This window comes from Ylistrum balloti, unplaced genomic scaffold (assembly GCF_031769215.1).
Source record: "Ylistrum balloti isolate Yb309-2 unplaced genomic scaffold, AGI_CSIRO_Ybal_v1 Utg371636, whole genome shotgun sequence".
Taxonomy (NCBI): domain Eukaryota; kingdom Metazoa; phylum Mollusca; class Bivalvia; order Pectinida; family Pectinidae; genus Ylistrum; species Ylistrum balloti.
In genome coordinates this window covers 37,051-60,361 of record NW_026782833.1, presented here as the reverse complement: position 1 = coordinate 60,361, position 23,311 = coordinate 37,051, and the positions used below count along the sequence as shown (strand labels likewise).

Genomic DNA, 23,311 nt, shown 5'->3' with positions numbered 1-23,311 from the left:
GATCGGTAGGTATGCTGTTAAACACCTTAGAAGCCCTGCATACCAAAAAGTGAATTATGTAGTTGTTTCGGCCGATATTCCTTGACGTGCATGTGCACACGTTGTCGAGGGTTTTTAACTGTTTTTGTAGCAATGTTACACTCTCGATATCGTTTGAACAATAAAAAACATGTATGTGTTTATTTTACGACACATTTTCTCTGTCACAAAACTCCGATGAACTTATCAAGCAATGACGAAACCACGGCAACGAAACGAGCTATCGCGATCGGTAAAACGACGTATGAAAGAGGAGGCTGTCCAGATCCGTAGCTCTTCGCAATATTGTGCACTGGACTCTTTTTTTTTAAGTAAAAAGAAAAATGTGTTGTACTGAGTGATACACTGATAAAGATAATGTGTTTGCGAATTTATGTAAAAAATGAAGCGTTGAAAGACATTATAGTGACTTCATTAAAGTTGCTACAAATACTGAGTAAATGTGTTCGTAAGTTTATGTGAAATAGTTGCAAAATTAACGTTAAATTCCAATTGAACTTAAAAATGATTGTTTGTTTCCTTTTATTCAATATTTACAATAGTGAATATACATGTATATTATGATATAAACTAAGGAATATATACACAATTATTCTTCTGTCAATTCAGCAATTTTCTCTTTTTTACATGCTTTTCATTTTAGTTTATTATTATTAGTTATTATTGTTGAATAATATACATGTACATTACTTAATGATATATATACTCTTTATTTTAAACAGAGTTACGGTTCTTTGTGGTCAATCTGATCCACCTCACTATTAAGACCACCTCGCTATTAAGACCACTTTTGTCCAGTCCCCAAAGTGGTCTTAATAGCGAGGTTTCACTGTATATATATATATATAATGAACCACTTAAAGTTGTAAATATTGATAAACAGCTTGGCTTAACCTTAAGTGGTGGTGCGAATGGAATGATTATATCAATCATATAAATCAAAAAGCATATTAGAGAATTGAGATTTCACGAATAATGAAATACAAACTTGAAAAACTCTTACAACAATTTACATTAAATATATACAGTAAAATTCAAAAGTGTCGAACACGCTTGAATCTTAAATACATCGGATGAGTGGAACGTTTTGTTCGGTCAAGATTTTTCCTCTTCTTCAACTTAGTAAATTAACAATAGATAATTCGAACACTGTTGAGTCAAATATTGTGTTTGTGATGAATATATTTTGTAGTCCATCCCTTCTTAATTCGTCCAAAATTTCCTTTTCTTGTGTAGAACATTCTGGCGACACCTTGTATCGGCTAAAAATTTCCTGGCTTCGTTCCGAATTACCGAGTATAATCGGTTAGCCGTATCTATTTAAATGACACCTGTCTAAATTTTTGATCGGACATAAATCCTTATATTTATAGAGATACACATGTGAAAAGTAAAATACACTGTAGCCTGTTAACTGTAAATAAAATGTTAATTTTTTACATTTAATGAACATGGCTGTTGGCAACCAAAGGAAAAAAACCGCGCCAATGCAGATTTATAAACAAAAAATACTAGTTTGCTAGTGACATTAGTTTAGGATTAAATATATGTATATATACACGACATATGACCTCCCAGAGTAACTGCCTTCGTTTTCACTCTGTAAGTGATGGTATAGCGATTAGATTGAAAGCCGAAGAGGCCGACATTGATTTACAAAATGCAAGCTATTTCTAATTCTATTTTACGGTATATGCTCTAACAGTGCTGTTCGCTCATCGTGTGAAGTTATCCTTCAGTGACATTGTCGCGACCTTCACGGTTTTCATTGCACAGCTCAGTGCTTTCGACGTTATATAGATGTAAAATATTCATGAGTACATCTTTAATAATATCTTAAAATATTGTCGATGGGACTTGTTACTCTTTAAGATATATATGAGAGTACGATATCTGTAGTACTTCAGGTATCGATGTCACTAAGTTAAGTGCAAATGACAATTGATGCCTATCCAAGCGTGTGCTGAAATGAGGAGTGTTTCACATTACATCTCGATAAATATCCTCTCTCCGTTAGAGCATTTGATCCCACTTTTTCTAATTGTCGCATTCTTTGAAAGTTCTTTCAATCTCTGATTAATGCATTCAACCATATTCCTACAGGCCAACAAAACTCACTTCTTATCAATTCAAAAATTCATTTCTCTAAAGCAAATCTAAAAAGAACATTACAGATTTAGATTTACTGGGAAACGAGAAATGTATATCATATTATGTCAATTAAGAAATTATTGTATCGATTTAAATAATTATCCCAATAAAGACAACTAGGCAGAGTCTGGATCATGTTCATGTGGCTTCAGATTTGTCACTGTTTTCTTTATTTGTTTGAACTTTACAAATATTGGAGTCACATTATACCAGAATGCTGTGCATGAAAGGCATGGCCATCTATCAATAGGTGTTATCTTTAATGACAGTGAGAGTTGAAATGAAAATAGAAATCTTCTGGTTACCCTCCAATTTTCTTAACAGTTCAAACGAATTTGGAATTTTCTAAGAGCATTTTAGATTGATATCAAATGTTACTTTATACTGCGTATAACTTTACCAAATGGTCAGTATATTTATCATTAATACTCATGATCACTGGAGATTATGGATACAATATTTTAATATTTAATTCAATATAGAGGCAACACCTTCTATATAGTTGATGTATGTATATGTCTACAACAGACTTTTAAATAAAAATTACGATAAATAACGTCCTAAAATACGGAAATATTTGGTGGCACTAGTTATAATGAAAACGGTATTGAATAGTGAAATAAGTTATGACCGATACCTCGACTATATTTCACAATTACCTGTCATGTTGATATCCATGTCCCAATGATACAAGAAGAAATTTTCATTGTAATCTACACAAGATGAGGTCTCTCGCAAATAAATTTACGAGCACCATTGCAATATTCATCAAACAAATTTGGCACACCGAGTACTGCACAATCTGCACTGTGCATGTCAGGGTAATTTCCATCGAAGTTATTAAAGCCTACGTTTGACCACATTTGTCTCTCAAATGGAGTACCATCAATCCATTTCCATTGTCCTTCCTTCACAGCATCCGTCAGACCAATGTAGAAATACATTTTGTTGATACCTGTTATACGAGAAACATAGTAATTGAGATTAAGGATTAACAATATGATAACCACAAAACAATTAATTCTGTCCCGTGTGAAATCACATAACTATACTTCCTTCAAGCATGTCATGTCTTGGACAAAACACAGAACATTTGACTCTATTGAACTTTATTATAGACTACGAGAAACAATATATTTAAACTATATTTTTTATAGTTATATCATATCATGTTATACATTTTTTTAATTTCTACACCTGAAATCTTCACATGAACCCCAATTTAAAATGATATTAGGTCTTTTCAACCCTGACAAAATCTTTACAGGGGACCAATAGTCCTGTATCCGCCACATGATATTCACTTCCCTTCATCAACATTATAATCGAAACATCATATGTTTAAAAGGGGTCGCTTTTTCATCAACTTCTTTACATTCATAAGGTACTTTGATTTTATACTTTTATCTTAAAGCTTCAAGTACCATTTGCGAATACAAAGTATTTTGATAAATTAGAAGTCACGTTAATGTTCATTCACCAATGCATTGAACAGGTAGAAAAATACGTCTCAAAAAGAAGTAGAATGTTTCCGAATGAGATGATTATGGCGTCCGTAAAATTCCCTATATTTTTCATCGATCTGCTTATCTCCATTGTTAGGCTATTTTCCAACATCTTGACTTAGATTTTGAACCGACCGTGCCATCATTTAAGTTAATGAAAACGTAGCAAGATGATTATGTGAAACTTCGAGGACTAGACGTTCACCAACAGTGTCTACCATCTGCAATTTCAAATTATGGAAAATTCGAAAAACGGAAACTGAAATTGGCAGAATTTACATTTAAGGTTAAATTTAATGATTGTTCCTACGGACGTTGTGCCTTTATCGATCCAACCTGCTCTTGCTTTTGTTACGTTGCATTTGGGTACCTATCTCCATATGTATGACCAAAGGTTCTAGAGGGAACGGTTAACGAAATATTATTGATATCTGATTTCGTATATTTTCTATCGACTTATTGCATACTTGTTAGATATTTCAATACTCCTTTAATCTTTGTCGGCGAGGTCAGCACGAGTAATCTTCCATCTTCCTGTTCACAGGTCTGTTTGGCGTTATCCCAAATCATGTCTCTCTCTACTACATTGATGCAAAGATTCCCGTCTTCGACGAACGTGTATCCTGATCGTTGACAATCTACAACAGCAATATAAGATTTGAGTGTACACCATCACGATATTCAATATCCTATGCAACCAATAGGTAAAGATTACAGGCAATTCAAATTAGTTTTACTGCCTCTTTGTGTTGGTTTATCAGACAGTTATAGCATATATGTCTATGTAAGGTTCTTGATGTGCAAGTGCTCTGATATGGATTAACGCATTTAAGATAACGAGTCTGTATTTTTGTATATAATTTTATTGTACACATGCACAAACACCTACACTCACACACACTTGCACATGCATGGAGGTACACAAACGCATTCACACACATTCTTACAATTATACTTTAGAATATAGAGTGGACAAGGAGGAGAGTAGAAAAGGAGGGGGAGACGGGGTGGGGGGTCACGGGGTAGAATATCTATGGTGCAAGATAATTTAACTATTGGTTAATTACAGAATAAACCTTCATATTATATTTAAATATCTTTCGGTAATATCAGGGACATCATAGAGTGAAAAGAATTGAGTATATAAGTATACGATGTATATTTTTTTTATGTATTGTGTAGTAAGAGTGAGATAAATAATATATATTTACAGATTAATTAATTTATTAATTATGCATTATTCAAAAGTGAAATCGGTCTCCAATTTTTGATAAAATGTATGGGCTTGTCAGGTTAGGGAATACAAGTTATTATGCCTAGCCGTTGTGTAATGGAGAGTTGTCCAGTGCGATAGCCAAAGTTAATTCATCTACCTATAAATTCCCCAAGTTTCCCCAAAAAACATTTTTAAAATTCAGTAGTAAATCCATCTTGTTAAGTAATAATTTCATTATTATCTTTCTGTAAATTAGGGATTATCTTAGAAACAAAATTCCTAAATTACAGAAAGATAACTTTATTTATTGGGTTTAGCCTTGTCATTTTGAATGTTACAAACAGTTCATATTTTGACCTTACTTTTGCAAAGGACTACTTATCATAAAACTGTAGAGTATAAAACAAAGCTAAGTCTGTTGAACATCTACAGTCATTTAATGATGGTGGAACGTTCAAAATGAAATAATGTCTTTTATCAATGTTGAAAATGAACCCGACTAGACGTGATGAAAAACTGACTCTGCAGGACCAAGATGGAGGGCGTTTCCATAGTAAGTCATTGCTGTCTGTGTTCATGCGTTTCGCATAGTGATGTTGATGTTAACTGTGTCAACTAATTGAAACGTGTTCAAAGTTAAATTCATCTGTGTTCTGTTAAATCATCAATTGGAATAATTAATTGATACCTTAGGAGTTGAATAGCACCGACCATTTAGTGATAAGATGATATAGATAACATACATTACTTACTTGTATCACCTTTGTACACCACACGTGGTACAGCAAACTGAGACGGTAAAGTATTGAAAGTGGCGATTCCGGTGTACACGTCACAATCATTAGTCACCTCGGAGAATTCAAACATATAGCAAACGATTTGAAGGAGGCAAATTAGGGCACATTCTGTCCAAGATGACGTCGATCTCGAAAAGAGAAGGTCTCCACATGTTTGACTTGTGTGGTTGATCATGTGATGTGTGTAGGTTTCCGACAGAACGATTGCCATGGTAATTTCTGTAAATAAAATAATCATGTTTTTATTCATCTTCATCATCACACATTAAAGATATCGATTTTATCTTACTGCTTTATTAAATCATCTCGTGATACAGTGGTATCTCTATTATCTATCTTCATCTTACAATTTCAATAAGAAATTGAATTCATTTTCTTGTAATCACACTTCACTTGTAAAAGTACACTCGTACATTCGTTTGTTACCTGCACTCTTGTTAAATCAGATCAAACAGACCTGTGCTGTTTTTTTTACCAAATCTGCTCTGACTTCCGTCAAACATTTTTGTGTAGGATAAGAGACTGTAATGTAGAATTAGTTTTCAAAGTATATTCAATATGTATGAGGATATCGTCTTATTGATCCCAGAAGACGTAGGTGAAGCAAATTTCTGCTTATCATCAATGCCATCATCAATTTGTCTTGGTTACAATCGATCGATTGATTCAACGAAACTTAAGTCACTTCAAAGAAGACTTTTACATACAGAATATATTTGACAAGTTTTCTTACTTCTCTCATCCATGCATATTTGCTGTCTGATGATTATTTTTCTATTTATTACCCACGTAAGCACATTACTATAATGCTATCTTCTACCTTTACGGTGCTGTGTAATTTTTGTATACATTCATAGTGTTAGAAATAGAATTGATTTTCTTAGGAGTGTTTAATTACGAGATAAATATATAATGCTTAACGGAAACACATCTTGATCCGTCATACCCTGATTCTGATCTTTCTCTTACGAACTTTCTGACAATATTTAGAAAAGACAGGAACGCATTTGGTGACGGTGCCATGACTTTTTATTCTAACGACATTCTTCCAAAACGCAGACTTTTTTTATTATTAACATAAATGACCTGTTATATATACCCTTGATGTGCCAGGACTCCCATCAAGGTTGACAAGACAAAACAATAGTCTAACATATACATTACAAATATCATAACAAATGAGATGTACACAATATAACTTTTATCTTCATTCACTATGTATACTTTATACTATAGTTTCTTATATGCTCTATACTTTCATGTTTGTATTTATTTATTTATTTTTTAATCCAACTGTGTATAATACAGTAGTACTTAATCTTCTACAACTGAAAATTAGTTATGAAATCAGTAAATTTGTGTTAATATTGATAAAATTACTTTAGAGCTAAATGTCATTATTGACTTGGGCCCTAAGTATTAATATATATTCATAAATGACAAAAAAAAAACAAAAACAAAAACAAAACAAAATAAAAATACCAGCAACCCCTCCAGTTCAAGCTTTGCATTGCCTAGGCAGTAATTGTAATTTTGTATCCGATGTTGGCAGAAAATGACTTTTATAGACTTTTTCCCACTCGCTGCCATTTACATCAAATATTCTTTCCAATTTCCTTTGAGCTGTTGGCTTACTTTTATTTCTAGTTAGGACAATATACATGTCCTCCATCCCCTTAGGACATTTTAACAATAATTTTAAGTTTATAAATATACTTGGAAGATTTATTTGGAGATGTGGTAATGGAAGAACATAGTTTTTCAGTAACAATTTCTTTATTGAACTTTTGAGGCCACAAAATGACAGAAAGTCTATATTTACCTTATATTTTTCTCTGAATTCCTCAAAACGAAGAAAATTACCATAAGATGTAAAAACGTTATAAACAAAATAGATGCCTTTCTCAACACGCCGCTTATTGAAAACTGATTGACCACCTATTTTTATTTCTGAATTACACCAGAAGGGGTTTTCAATAATGTTGAATTATATATATTCTATGCAATAATAGTATTCATCCACGCTTTAATTACATCCTTCCAAAACCGTTAAAAACGATTGGCTAAATGTAATCCGTTTAATCAAGAATCAATTACAAAAGTCCAATTGCCCGTATCTTTATATAGTCGTCTTACCCGTGTTATGTTTAAAGCAGTAATGATAACTTTAAGGTCTATCATTTTCAATCCTCCTTCTTTATGACTCTTGATAATCACTTCTCTTTTAATTCTATCAGGTTTTCCTTTCCATAGTAATTCATATAGTAGAGTATCAATAGTTTTAATGTAGTTGTGATCTTGATTAGGAAAGGCTATAAATAAATGATTTAATTGAGAGATAAGTAACGTTTTTTTACACAATTATTTTGCCTATAGGTGTGAGAATTTTTTTACTCCAAGATTAAATAAAAAAAGAATATTTTGATATTTTCTGCCCAAGCTAATTTTAGTTAATCTGTGTACGTCAACATTATAGTCAATACCTAATAAGTTAAAATTAGTATTTCCCCACTGTATATCACATTGTGTCCCTAGACTTTCGTTACTATATTTTATGCTTCCTATCCAAATTACCTAGGTCTTGGAGTAATTCAAGTTTTATCCTGAGATTGCTGCAAAATGTGAAAGAGCTGTAAGAGTTGCAGATAAAGAAGTTTGAGTACCATCAAGGATAATTGAGGTCTCATCAGTATACTGAGACATTAGAATTTCTTTTCCTAATACATTTATACCTTTTATACTGTTATTATTTTGTAGCATAATGGAAAGAATTTCTGCACATAATAGAATTAGAATTATTAAGGTGGAATGGGGTCCCCTTGCCGGTATCATCGCTCAATACCAAAAAGTCAAAGAGATTACCACGTATGCTATCCGCAGATTTAGTGTTGTTTTGAAATGTTTTTATCCAGTTGATAATTAAAGGAACATTTTTTTTTTAATCTCAGTGTTTTATTAATAAAAACATACAAACTTCTTGCAGACTTGAAATTGAATCACCCATTGACGAAATTAGATTGAATTTTCTATTGATATTAAGAAATATGTTTTATGTGTACTTTACCAACCACCTTGGCAAAATACTAACTCTGGAATCTGGATTCGACTGTAACACTCATTTGACATAGCGTTTGACTACAGCCATCATGTAATACTGACAGGAGATAATAACATAGACTTACTGACAAGAAACAACAACGATCTTAGCTTTCTCACTCAGCCATACAATCTAACTAACCTGATCACAAGGTCAACTAGAGTGACGAACACTAAACAATCCCTTATTGACCCTTTTTACATCAGTAATAATATATCCTCCAAAGCATCCATTGTTGTACTAGTTTTAGAAACTATAAGCTATCACAGGGCTATTATTGTGTCATTATCAACCTGCCTACAAAAAGTTTTTTAAGAGAAATATTTGATTAAATAATACAGTAGCTATTTCAAATCTTAAAACAGAGTTCGGAAAGGTAAAGTGGCCAGATTTGTTTTCTTGTGTGGAGGATCTAAGCGAACAATTTTAATTGTTTACCGATAAACTTTCTATTTTGGAAAAACACATTCCGAGAAAAAAATATAACTGTAAATAGATATGACAAATCATGGATGAATGGAGATATAAGAAAATAATTCACACGTAAAAACAGAATAAGAAGACATTTCATCACAGTTTAATCACCAATCTCTGAAACTAACTTTAAACATGCCATAACACATTTCTACGCACATGTAAATGGACTTATCAATGACAGCCAAGCTAACCCAAAAGTATAATGGAAACTGGTGCGCATGCCCTTAAAAGGGAACCCTTCTACTGCTATTCCTCCCTTACTAAACTCTACTAATAACCATCTAACCACAGACGACTTTATAAAATCTAACATTCTAAATAACTTATTTCAATCTGTTTCTGACCTAAATAACCAAATCGACAATATACCTTATTTTTACTACCAAATAGACAAATCCCTTTCTGAAGTTGTAATAAATGAACAAGAGGTTAAAGATACAATTGATAATTTAGACACTCATAAAACCGCTGGTCCTCATGGCATCGGTCATAAATTGTTGAAAATTACATTCAGTGAAATATCGAAACCTCTAACATTTCTATCAAGGAATCCTTGTGCCTTGTGTTTTTCCTGATCGATGGAAACTAGCCCATATAACACCTATTTTCAAAAAAGGGGAACCCGAATTAGCAAATAATTACAGACCTATTTCCTTTCTGAGGTGCGTTGGCAAACTTTTTTAACGAATAATTCATAAACACATTTACAACTACTTCTCCGACAACAAACTTCTATATGATTTACATCTGGCTTTCTGCCTAATCACTCTACAACTCACCAACTATTTGAGCTATATTATAGCATACTAACAGCACTAGAAGATCGAAATTATATAGCTCTTGTTTTCTGTGACTTTTCCAAAGCTTTCGATCGCACCTGGCATAAAGGTTTAATAATTAAGTTAGAAAACTACGAAATAGAAGGGGAACTTTTTAATTTGATTAAAAACTACTTAAGTGATAGACGTCAGTCAGTCGTACTAAAAATATTATATCTATCAAAGCCGAAGTTCCTCAAGGCTCAGCTTTAGGACTACTTCTCTTTGTGTATATTTCCGATATTTCTAACGCATTTCTATCAATTACTGGACTTTTCGCTAATGACACCTGTCATGTTGATATCCATGTCCTAATGATACATGAAGAAATGTCCATTGTAATCTACACAAGCTGAGGTCTCTCGCAAATAAATTGACGAGGACCATTGCAATTTCCATCAAACAATTTATCAGGCGCACCGAGTAGTGCACAATCTGCACTGTGCATTTCAGGATGTTTCCCATCGTAGTCATTAAAGGATACTTTTGACCACATTTGTGTCTCAAATGGAGTACCATCAATCCATTTCCATTGTCCTTCCATCACAGCATCCGTCAGACCAATGTAGAAATACCATCTGTTCTTACCTATTATACGAGAAACATAGTAATTGAGATTAAGGATTAACAATATGATAACCACAAAACAATTGATAATGTCCAGTTTGAAATTACATAACTACACTTCCTTCAAGCATGTCATCTCTTGGACAAAACACAGAACATTTGACTCTATTGATGCCTCAGAACTTTATTATAGACTACGAGAAAAAATATTTTTAATCTATATTTTTTATAATTATATCATATCATGTTATATATTTTTTTAATTTCTACACCTGAAATCTTCACAGGAACCCCAATTTAAAATGATATTAGGTCCTTTCATCCCTGACAAAATCTTTACAAGAGACCAATAGTCCTGTATCCGCCATGATATTCACTTCCCTTCATCAACATTATAATCGAAACAAAATGTGTTTAAAAGGGGTCGCTTTTTTCATCAACTTCTTTACATTAATGAGGTACTTCAATTTTATATTTTTATCTTAAAGCTTGAAGTACCATTTGCGAATGCAAACTATTTTTTTAAATTCGAAATCACGTCAGTGTTCAAACACCACGGCATTGAACACGTAGAAAAATACGTCTCAAAAAGAAGTAGAATGTTTCCGAATGAGATCATTATGGCGTCCGTAAAATTCCCTATATTCTTCATCGATCTGCTTATCTCCATTGTTAGGCTATTTTCCAACATCTTGACTTAGATTTTGAACCGACCGTGCCATCATTTAAGTTAATGAAAACGTAGCAAGATGATTATGTGAAACTTCGAGGACTAGACGTTCACCAACAGTGTCTACCATCTGCAATTTCAAATTATGGAAAATTCGAAAAACGGAAACTGAAATTGGCAGAATTTACATTTAAGGTTAAATTTAATGATTGTTCCTGTGGACGTTGTGCCTTTATCGATCCAACCTGCTCTTGCTTTTGTTACGTTGCATTTGGGTACCTATCTCCATATGTATGACCAAAGGTTCTAGAGGGAACGGTTAACGAAATATTATCGATATCTGATTTCGTATATTTTCTATCGACTTATTGCATACTTGTTAAATATTTCAATGCTCCGTTAATCTTTGTCGGCGAGGTCAGCACGAGTAATCTTCCATCTTCCTGTTCACAAGTCTGTTTGGCGTTATCCCATATCATTTTTTTCTCTACTACATTGATGCAAAGATTCCCGTCTTCGACGAACGTGTATCCTGATCGTTGACAATCTACAACAGCAATATAAAATTTGAGTGTACACCATCACGATATTCAATATCCTATGAAACCAATAGGTAAAGATTACAGGCTATTCAAATTAGTTTTACTGCCTCTTTGTGTTGGTTTATCAGACAGTTATAGCATATACGTCTATGTAAGGTTCTTGATGTGCAAGTGCTCTGATATGGATTAACGCATTTAAGATAACGAGTCTATATTTTGGTATATAATTTTATTGTACACATGCACAAACACCTACACTCACACACACTTGCACATGCATGGAGGTACACAAACGCATTCACACACATTCTCGCAATTATACTTTAGAATATAGAGTGGACAAGGAGGAGAGTAGAAAAGGAGGGGGAGACGGGGTGGGGGTCACGGGGTAGATTATCTATGGTGCAAGATAATTTAACTATTGGTTAATTACAGAATAAACCTTCATATCATATTTAAATATCTTTCGGTAATATCAGGGACATCATAGAGTGAAAAGAATTGAGTATATAAGTATACGATGTATATTTTTTTTATGTATTGTGTAGTAAGAGTGAGATAAATAATATATATTTACAGATTAATTAATTTCCCCAATTTTTGTCGAATTTGTGTTTTTCTTCGTCCCCTTTATTATTTAGGATGTATTTGTGGATTGAGTTATTGTCTTTTATTGTGTTTATAGGTGCATATATATAGAGAGAGTTGTGAAAGCACCTCATTTTATAGATATACTGTTTGATAATTATAACTATTTCATTGTCCTTGATTAATGGTTGATTGAACATTGTTATGTAAGGTTTTGAACCATTTAATAATACTACTTCCAAATCCATAACGACGTTAATCATTTTCAATAAAAACCCAAAACACAGAATCGAATGCTTTTTCGAAGTTGACCATGAGTAACATGCAAGGAATATCGTTCTCTTCACTAAAATGCATCAAATATATATAAATCTTGTATTAATACCTATGTACCTACCCGAAATAAAGCCAGTTTGGTCGCAATTAATTTATTTAACACAGTTATATATATTCTATTTGCAATAGAGCTGGAGGCTATATTGTATGCATTATTCAAAAGTGAAATCGGTCTCCAATTTTTTTATAAAATGTCTGGGCTTGTCAGGTTAGGGAATACAAGTTCTTATCCCTAGCCGTTGTGTAATGGAGAGTTGTCCTGTGCGATAGCCAAAGTTAATTGATCTAATCAAGTTTCCCCCAAAAACATTTTTAAAATTCAGTAGTAAATCCATCTGAGTCTGGACTCTTTTTTTCATTGCTTTTAAAGTATTTCCAGCTTCTTTAAGGGTAATTTCTCCTTCAAGATTAGCAGATTCATATTTTGAAAGCTAAAGTATGCTATAATTATTTAGATAATCAGTTAAGTTAGTATTTAGAATGTGTGCTGTATCATCATTGTTATAGAGATTTTTGTAAAATAAGCAAAATTCCAGTACGATATCCTCTTGTTTAGTAATAACTTCATTATTATCTTTCTGTAATTTAGGGATTATCTTAGAAACAAAATCCCTAAATTACAGAAAGATAATTTTATTTATTGGGTTTAGCCTTGTCATTTTGAATGTTACAAACAGTTCATATTTTGACCTTACTTTTGCAAAGGACTACTTATCATAAGACTGTAGGGTATAAAACAATGCTTAGTCTGTTGATCATGTGATGTGTGTAGGTTTCCGACAGAACGATTGCCATGGTAATTTCTGTAAATAAAATAATCATGTTTTTATTCATCTTCATCATCACACATTAAAAGATATCGATTTTATCTTACTGCTTTATTAAATCATCTCGTGATACAGTGGTGTCTCTATTATCTATTTTCATCTTACAATTTCAATAAGAAATTGAATTCATTTTCTTGTAATCACACTTCACTTGTAAAAGTTATCACTATGTACATTCGTTTGTTACCTGTACTCTTGTTAAATCAGATCAAACAGACCTGTGCTGTTTTTTACCAAATCTGCTCTGACTTCCGTCAAACATTTTTGTGTAGGATAAGAGACTGTAATGTAGAATTAGTTTTCAAAGTATATTCAATATGTATGAGGATATCGTCTTATTGATCCCAGAAGACGTAGGTGAAGCAAATTTTTACTTATCATCAATGCCATCATCAATTTGTCTTGGTTACAATCGATCGATTGATTCAACGGAACTTAAGTCACTTCAAAGAAGACTTTTACATACAGAATATATTTGACAAGTTTTCTTACTTCTCTCATCAATGCATATTTGCTGTCTGATTATTCTTTTTCTATTTATTACCCACGTAAGCACATTACTATAATGCTATCTTCTACCTTTACGGTGCTGTGTAATTTTTGTATACATTTATAGTGTTAGAAATAGAATTGATTTTCTTTGGAGTGTTTAATTACGAGATAAATATATAATGCTTAACGGAAACACATCTTGATCCGTCATACCCTGATTCTGATCTTTCTCTTACGAACTTTCTGACAATATTTAGAAAAGACAGGAACGCATTTGGTGACGGTGCCATGATTTATTCTAACGACATTCTTCCAAAACGCAGACTTTTTTTATTATTAACATAAATGACCTGTTATATATACCCTTGATGTGGCAGGACTCCCATCAAGGTTGACAAGACAAAACAATACAGTCTAACATATACATTACAAATATCATAACAAATACTTTATACTATAGTTTCTTATATGCTCTATACTTTCATGTTTGTATTTATTTATTTATTTTTTAATCCAACTGTGTATAATACAGTAGTACTTAATCTTCTACAACTGAAAATTAGTTATGAAATCAGTAAATTTGTGTTAATATTGATAAAATTACTTTAGAGCTAAATGTCATTATTGACTTGGGCCCTAAGTATTAATATATATTCATAAATGACAAAAAAAACAAAAACAAAACAAAATAAAAATACCAGCAACCCCTCCAGTTCCACCTTTGCATTGCCTAGGCAGTAATTGTAATTTTGTATCCGATGTTGGCAGAAAATGACTTTTATAGACTTTTTCCCACTCGCTGCCATTTACATCAAATATTCTTTCCAATTTCCTTTGAGCTGTTGGCTTACTTTTATTTCTAGTTAGGACAATATACATGTCCTCCACCCCCTAAGGACATTTTAACAATAATTTTAAGTTTATAAATATACTTGGAAGATTTATTTGGAGATGTGGTAATGGAAGAACATAGTTTTTCAGTAACAATGTTTTTATTGAACTTTTGAGGCCACAAAATGACAGAAAGTCTATATTTACCTTATATTTTTCTCTGAATTCCTCAAAACGAAGAAAATTACCATAAGATGTAAGAACGTTATAAACAAAATAGATGCCTTTCTCAACACGCCGCTTAATGAAAACTGATTGGCCACCTTTTTTTATTTCTGAATTACACCAGAAGGGGTTTTCAATAATGTTGAATTATGTATATTCTATGCAATAATAGTATTCATCCACGCTTTAATTACATCCTTCCAAAACCGTTAAAAACGATTGGCTAAATGTAATCCGTTTAATCAAGAATCAATTACAAAAGTCCAATTGCCCGTATCTTTATATAGTCGTCTTACCTGTGTTATGTTTAAAGCAGTAATGATAACTTTAAGGTCTATCATTTTCAATCCTCCTTCTTTATGACTCTTGATAATCACTTCTCTTTTAATTCTATCAGATTTTCCTTTCCATAGGAATTCATATAGTAGAGTATCAATAGTTTTAATGTAGTTGTGATCTGGATTAAGAAAGGCTATAAATAAATGATTTAATTGAGAGATAAGTAACGTTTTTTACACAATTATTTTGCCTATAAGTGTGAGAATTTTTTTACTCCATGATTAAATAAAAAAAATATTTTAATATTTTCTGTACAAGCTAATTTTAGTTATTCTGTGTAAGTCAACATTATAGTCAATACCTAATAAGTTAAAATTAGTATTTCCCCACTGTATATCACATTGAGTCTCTAGACTTTCGTTACTATATTTTATGCTACCTATCCAAATTACCTAGGTCTTGGAGTGATTCAAGTTTTATCCTGAGATTGCTGCAAAATGTGAAAGAGCTGTAAGAGTTGCAGATAAAGAAGTTTGAGTACCATCAAGGATAATTGAGGTCTCATCAGTATACTGAGACATTAGAATTTCTTTTCCTAATACATTTATACCTTTTATAAAGTTATTATTTTGTAGCATAATGGAAAGAATTTCTGCATATAATAGAATTAGAATTATTAAGGTGGATTAGGGTCCACTCAATACCAAAAAGCAAAGAGATTACCACGTATACTATCCGCAGATTTAGTGTTGTTTTGAAATGTTTTTATCCAGTTGATAATTAAAGGAACAAATGTCTTTAAATCTCAGTGTTTCAATCATTAAATCATAAAATCATAAAAATTTCTTGCAGACTGGAAATTGAATCACCAAATGACGAAATTGGATTGAATTTTCTATTGATATTAAGAATTATCTTTTATGTGTACTATACCAACCACCTTGGCAAAATACTAACTCTGGAATCTGGATTCGACTGTAACACTCATTTGACATAGCGTTTGACTACAGCCATCATGTAATACTGACAGGAGATATTAACATAGACTTACTGACAAGAAACAACAACGATCTTAGCTTTCTCACTCAGCCATACAATCTAACTAACCTGATCACAAGGTCAACTAGAGTGACGAACACTAAACAATCCCTTATTGACCCTTTTTACATCAGTAATAATATATCCTCCAAAGCATCCATTGTTGTACTGGTTTTAGAAACTATAAGCTATCACAGGGCTATTATTGTGTCATTATCAACCTGCCTACAAAAAGTTTTTAAGAGAAATATTTTATTAAATAATACAGTAGCTATTTTAAATCTTAAAACAGAGTTCGGAAAGGTAAAGTGGCCAGATTTGTTTTCTTGTGTGGAGGATCTAAGCGAACAATTTCAATTGTTCATCGATAAACTTTCTATTTTGGTAAGACACATTCCGAGAAAAAAATATAACTGTAAATAAAAATGACAAATCATGGATGAATGGAGATATAAGAAAATAATTCACACGTAGAAACAGAATAAGAAGACATTTCATCAGAGTTTAACCACCAATCTCTGAAACTAACTTTAAACATGCCGATGAGAAGGTCAATTACATGCTTAAACACGCCATAACACGTCTACGCACATGTAAATGGACTTATCAATGACAGCCAAGCTAACCCAAAAGGGAACCCTTCTACTGCTATTCCTCCCTTACTAAACTCTACTAATAACCATCTAACCACAGACGACTTTATAAAATCTAACATTCTAAATAACTTATTTCAATCTGTTTCTGACCTAAATAACCAAATCGACACTATACATACAGCCTTAGAAACAGGAATAACATTCAAACCCCACACTACAGACTGCAAATTACATAATCATTCTTCATACCCAGTACTGCACACTGCTGGAATAATTTACCACTAGAAACCAAAGTCATCAGAATCCATCAGACAATTCAAAACTCGTCTTTTATCCCAAAATTGTGTGCTTTCTTGAATGAGGTTTTTAAAAAGTAAATATTTTACATTGTCAATTACGAAACCGCAGTAGCCCATTTAATTATGACCTTTGTAAAGCCCATCTTCGAGACAATTCTATTTGTCCACGAACCAGAAGACTCGTCCCATTTCTTACTACACTGCATAAACTTTGTCCATTTCCGTATCGTAATGTTTCAATCTCTGGTATAACGAAATTACTGTAAAACACCTCCTCTTTGGGGACATTAATGTAGATTGCAACTCAAAACAATCAAATTTGTAGGTCTGTACAACAATTCATTCTTAGTTCTAAAAAGGTTTAAACAGCAGCACTGTCGAATGGCCATGACGCGTACTTTGGCTACTTCTGTCTTTCCCTTCCCCCTACATTCTCCAATCTTTCTTTCGAACACCAACGATCTTTGTGAACTTCATTCATGTGTTCCATTTCTTTTATCGTGTTCACTTTTCCCCAATCTGATCGGCTAAGTACTGAAAACCGGAATTCTTTGAAAGGATGTGGAGCGATACAGGAGAAAGGCACATCGGGATGTGATGTGACATTAGAAAAGCAGTAGGCAATGTGGGTGGATAAGGTATATTACTTACGACAACGGGACTAGGAAAATCACGTGCGCTCTGAGGAAACCCTGTCAATGCAAATTTTATGTAAAATCACATGTTTATGTCACCCTCCCTATGATCATCCCTTTCACTATGATTCATACCTCTTAATTTAAAAACGTGCATATATATATATAAATATATATATATAAAGTACCTACCTAACGAATGGCTATTGCGTGACAAAATTGTATTTGTGTATATTTATTTGTTATGGAAAGGTCATAAGTAAGTTACAATAACTTTTGTCCAACCCTGTTGTCTTTTGTTGCAATTAGATTTATTTAAACTAAAACCTCTAAATTGATCTAACAAAATAAAATTGCGAAATATATTTAGTTATTGGGCTACAGTAGTACAGTATCTCAATAGCCATTGAGTTCCGTGGCCATAGGGTTCCATTTCATTTACGACGATGCATAACCCATATGGCTGGGCGAACTAGTTAGAGTAGAAGACACGGGATTAGGGTTGAAGTAATGTTAGGAAAAATAAACTATTAATCTGTATATCTAGGTACTCTTTTATTCTTTTTTCTATCCGTCTTTCTTTCAATTTCCATTAACCATATATAATAACATATAAACAATATCTATTAAAGCTTCTTCTTGTAAAGCATTCGTTTTCCAATATGTCCTATTTAGATAGGACAAAATATCCAAAATTGTATCATTTATCCTCTCTCCTGATATACACAAACAGCATTCGACGTCAAGGTATGGGATGTGGAAAGTGTAGGTGGATTGGCAACATTAAAGGGAAAGGGAGGGGGATAAGTAGTGGAGGGGCAGTATTACAACCTTATAGGGAGAGGGGCAGCTTTGTAGGGGAAAGCAATCATTGTAAGGGAGAGCCAGCCATGAAAGGTGATGGTAGGAAAAGGGACAGCTTTGTAGGTAATGGAGACATCTATTTAGGAAAGAAAAAACGTTTGAAGGTAATTGGGCATAATTGTTAAAAAGTAACAACTTTTGAAGGTAATGGGGCATCATTGATAGGAAGGAACAACTGTTGAAGGTAATGGGGCATCATTGTTACGAAGGAACAACTTTTGAAGGTAATGGGTCATCATTGTTAGAAAGGATCTGTTTTGAAGGTAATGGGTCATCATTGTTAGGAAGGATCTATTTTGAAGGTAATGGGTCATCTTTGTTAGAAAGGATCTTTTTTGAAGGTAATGGTGCATCATCGTTAGGAAGGAACAGCTGTTGAAGGTAATGGGGCATCATTGTTAAAAAGTAACAACTTTTGAAGGTAATGGGGCATCATTATTAGGAAGGAACAACTGTTGAAGGTAATGGGTCATCGTTGTTAGGCAAGAACAACTTTGAATGTTAATTGGGTATCGTTGTAGGGGAGGGACAGCGTTGCCTGTAATGGGACAGTATTGTAGGGAAGGAGAGGGCATACAAGAGTTTTCATTAAAACAAACTTTTACAATCCTCTCCTTCTGTATACGTAAAAGTGCCAAATGTTCAATATAATGACGAGCCATGATTGATAATTATGACCAAGTCAGAAACCGGATAGATTGATATATCACGTTAAGATTTTTTTTACATTATCTGTATAATGATATGAATAAAGTTTGATTAAAAACGGGGAACCAACTGGGAAATCAGTTGTCTGATCTGATGTTCAGACAAATTCAAACAGAACTGTTTCATTACAAGTACGTTTAACAATATAATTCGAATAGATTTTACTAAAAATCTCTGAAAAATAATAGGTATTTCAAAAATAGCCCTGTCTGCCATAGAAATAATTATTGGTAAAAATGACTGACCCTTCCTAGAATAATTACAATATTACTCAACCATTGTAACGATACATGACAATTTCAGAACTACTCTGTATCGGCTGGTTACCGGATTTTTGGTTGGCAAAACTCCCTGTGTGTTTTGGAGCTTAGAAATTACCTACCACGTGACTACAATTTCCGGTTGTCTTGAGTTCATTCGAAGTTGGTCTTCGCTATGTAGGAAACGATTGACAAACATGCGGTTACCACAGGTAAAATATTACATGGGAAGTACGCCATTTTCGTTGATTATTAGTTACAGAACTTGATCGGATGATAGAATCCCTGTAAATATAAATTACCACTACCTGAACACCCCATTTGCAGTTATTTAGTCCTACAGGAAAGCCCGGAGATCATGACTATTTGTATCTCATTGTGTCATAAGTAACGATACGCTCATCAACTGTATTTGCATTGTTGATTCTTTAATGTTTACATATAAGCAGCGATTTGTACTATATATATTGATGTAAACATATAACATGGGGCCAATGAACCAATCACAGGTACTTGTGGACTCGATTTAAATAGCCCTTAAAAATGACAAACCGCACACTAGATTTTCCAGTTTGTGGTTTGTTATTTTTAAATGCTATTGAAATCGAGTCCACAAGTAGCTGTGGAAGCAATTGGACATTGTGATGCTTCTTTGGAAATCGAAACCTCCTTGTTATTGTCTGCAGGGTCATAGAATTTGTGAAAAGGGGGTTTGTCTTGAAGTTTACTGTTCAGTCCAACTTACTAGCCAAAGCAATGGGAATTTCCCTAGCTAGAGTAGGACGTGTCACTAGTTCATTATCTCTGAGAAAGAGTTATTTATCAGACACAAAAATAATATTAAGATGATTTTATATAAACAATGTTTTTGTTTTTATTCATTAGAACTACAAATGAAGAGTGTATGTAAAATGGCTGTCTTGCTGGCCCTACTCCTGGGCTTCCTAGACTCTTCGCTAGTAGTGGGACAGAGGGTCAAGGAACCAGAAATAGGACCTCCAGTGGAATGCAGCGGAAATCATTTCATGACTGCTGATGAAAACTGTGTCACCTGTACTGAATGTCCTCCAGATTTAATTGTCATTAAATTATGTGGTCCAAAGAGCGACACTAAATGTGGACCATTTGTAGGCTTTTCTTTCCAGGGATCACAAAGATCACAGCATGTGTTGTCTGAAGATCCTACATACAAAAATAATAAAACACTGCACAAGTATGACCTTGTGGAAAAAAGTGACATGGAACACTGGCGTCAGTTGGCCTTCTCCCTGATTGGAGTGTTATGTTTACTGGTTGTCGTAGCTACGGTCATTGTTTTTGTGACCTATGCCAGATTTCTCAAGTATCGTCAGGCAAAGACAAGGCAGCCTTCGTCTTCAGAAAGAGGTGATCATTTAATTACTAGAGTGATCCTTAAAATGTACTTTAAATTTGTTTGGCATTAATTTTGACCCACTCATCCTTGGAATGGTTAATTGGTAGAAAAAATATTGTAAATTTTAAAGTTCTGTTTGGCCAAGGACACAAATCTTATTCATTTTTTGTTTCTGTGATGGGGAGAGTAAGTAGCAAGTCTTTACTTATAACATATAGGAAAATACCTAAACAATAATATTCACAATAATAGTGAAAAAATAAATGAATATGGAATTCACTATTAAATGATTTTGGTCAGGGGTATTATTGGGTCATTAGGTCAATACCAAACAGTATTTAGGACTAATCAAATTATTCAAATATATATATCATTGATCAAATCTTCCTATATAGGTATTACTATTATTGACATAAGTCTTTCATAAATTCCAGTGTTTATGATTATTAATATTAAGCATAAAAAACTATTCCTTTAAAAGATTTACATTTGCAGAACATGTAAATGGCTAACTTTAGTTTTGCTGTGGTCATTATCAAAACAAATGAAAAATAAACAAATTGCTCAGTGAAATAACTTGATAAGACACCATAGTTTTTTTTATTCTGTTCAAAAAGTGATTATTTGTACATACAGCTTAAAGTAGTCTCTGTCAGATTGGACAACTTGATTGTTTTTTTTTTTTTTTTTTCAATCATGCAATTTTGACAATACATTTATATGTTTATTTACAGGTGAAATGGAAGGGGAATATGTTGTAATACATCGACGTCCTTCTGGCTATGTCCCATCATCTCTGGAAGAATTTAACCAAATCTCTAATGGTTCTCCCGCGTCCCCTCTCCTAGAAAGCATGTCTCAAAATACCTCACATCGTGGACCTGATCGGTACTCCCGACTTCCACGACGCAATAACTATCGTCCACAGAGAAGACTTCTGAATGAATATGTTGATGATGTGTTTGAGTCTGATAATAGTGATGGGTCAAGATCATCTGTGATTAGGGGTCACCTACAGACAATTCCAGAGACACCTGATGGGGATGTCTAGGTCTCTGAAATATCAAAAACTGTATGATGAGAAATCCGACTGCAAGTCAAGATCTCTAGAATGTTTGGTTGTGAGGTGGACAGCAATACAGCAGTGTATATATATTTAAATGCGATGTAAAAAGTGTGTATATAATGATTTTGTATACTATGTGTTAAAATGAGATAATTACGTTTTTATATGTCTGAAAGATGCCATGGTTGTATAGGAAAGTGTTAATGTGTAATTGCATGTATATTCGACATATTATTTATTGTTGGGATAATTAGCATACATGTGCAGCATTACTGAGACCTAAAGATTGTGAGAAGTTTTTAGAGCAAATTACTTAAAGTAGACTTTACAAAACTATGAAATTATGATACTTTTTACTTGTAATTTAGGTCAATGTAAACATTTGCATTTTTTTTTTTTTTTTTTTAGTTTAGTATTGTGTTTCTATATCATTTTCAGAATTTGTTATGTGTTTGTTTAGAATTTGCCATTAAGTAACTATGGTAGCTTTAATTTGAAAGTTAAGATTTACCATCAACAGGTATTTCTAAGGTTACCAGTGTACATCATTCATCGGAAAAACTGCAATTATTCCCAAGCTTCATCGGTATGTGCATATGTACATGCATGTTCATTTACAGTTATCTTTCTGTTTGAATTGATAAAGTATTGATACGTTTTGATATTGAATGTATTGTTGATCACAAGAAATTATTTAAGAAAATTGATACAAAAATTCATTCTTGATTACCAATAAAACCTCTTACCTTTGTGAAAAAAAGCGGTTTCGAATTGGAATTTCTCATGATCAAATTCAGAAACAGCATTCAAAGTAAAATCTAAGAGATTGTCAAAATTCTCTGTAAACAGATAAAAGTCATTTTTATTTCTATTCTACTGATTGTTAGAAATTTGAAACTGTGACTTCCTCGTGTTTTACCTTTTATATTTTATTTTTATCACTTTTTACTTAGAACTGATTTACTTTTTATAAGGAGTATTAATCTCATGACTTTTAATGTCTTACTTCCTCC

General features: G+C 32.9%; 2 protein-coding genes across 2 annotated transcripts; one reads left to right on the top strand and one right to left on the bottom strand.

Moving 5' to 3' along the window:
* Positions 1-2,903: 2,903 nt before the first annotated feature.
* On the bottom strand, positions 2,904-6,211 carry LOC132563197 (C-type lectin domain family 4 member E-like). Its single transcript, XM_060227949.1, has 3 exons — positions 6,166-6,211; positions 5,664-5,927; positions 2,904-3,145 (listed from the first exon to the last, which is right to left on the bottom strand). Exons 1-3 carry the CDS (start codon positions 6,209-6,211, stop codon positions 2,904-2,906), a joined length of 552 nt encoding a protein of 183 aa, XP_060083932.1.
* Positions 6,212-20,746: 14,535 nt separating this feature from the next.
* Positions 20,747-22,713, top strand: LOC132563194 (uncharacterized). Its single transcript, XM_060227945.1, has 2 exons — positions 20,747-21,243; positions 21,967-22,713. The coding sequence occupies exons 1-2, from the start codon at positions 20,751-20,753 to the stop codon at positions 22,281-22,283; spliced, it is 810 nt and encodes a 269-aa protein (XP_060083928.1). The 5' UTR covers positions 20,747-20,750; the 3' UTR covers positions 22,284-22,713.
* Positions 22,714-23,311: the final 598 nt, after the last annotated feature.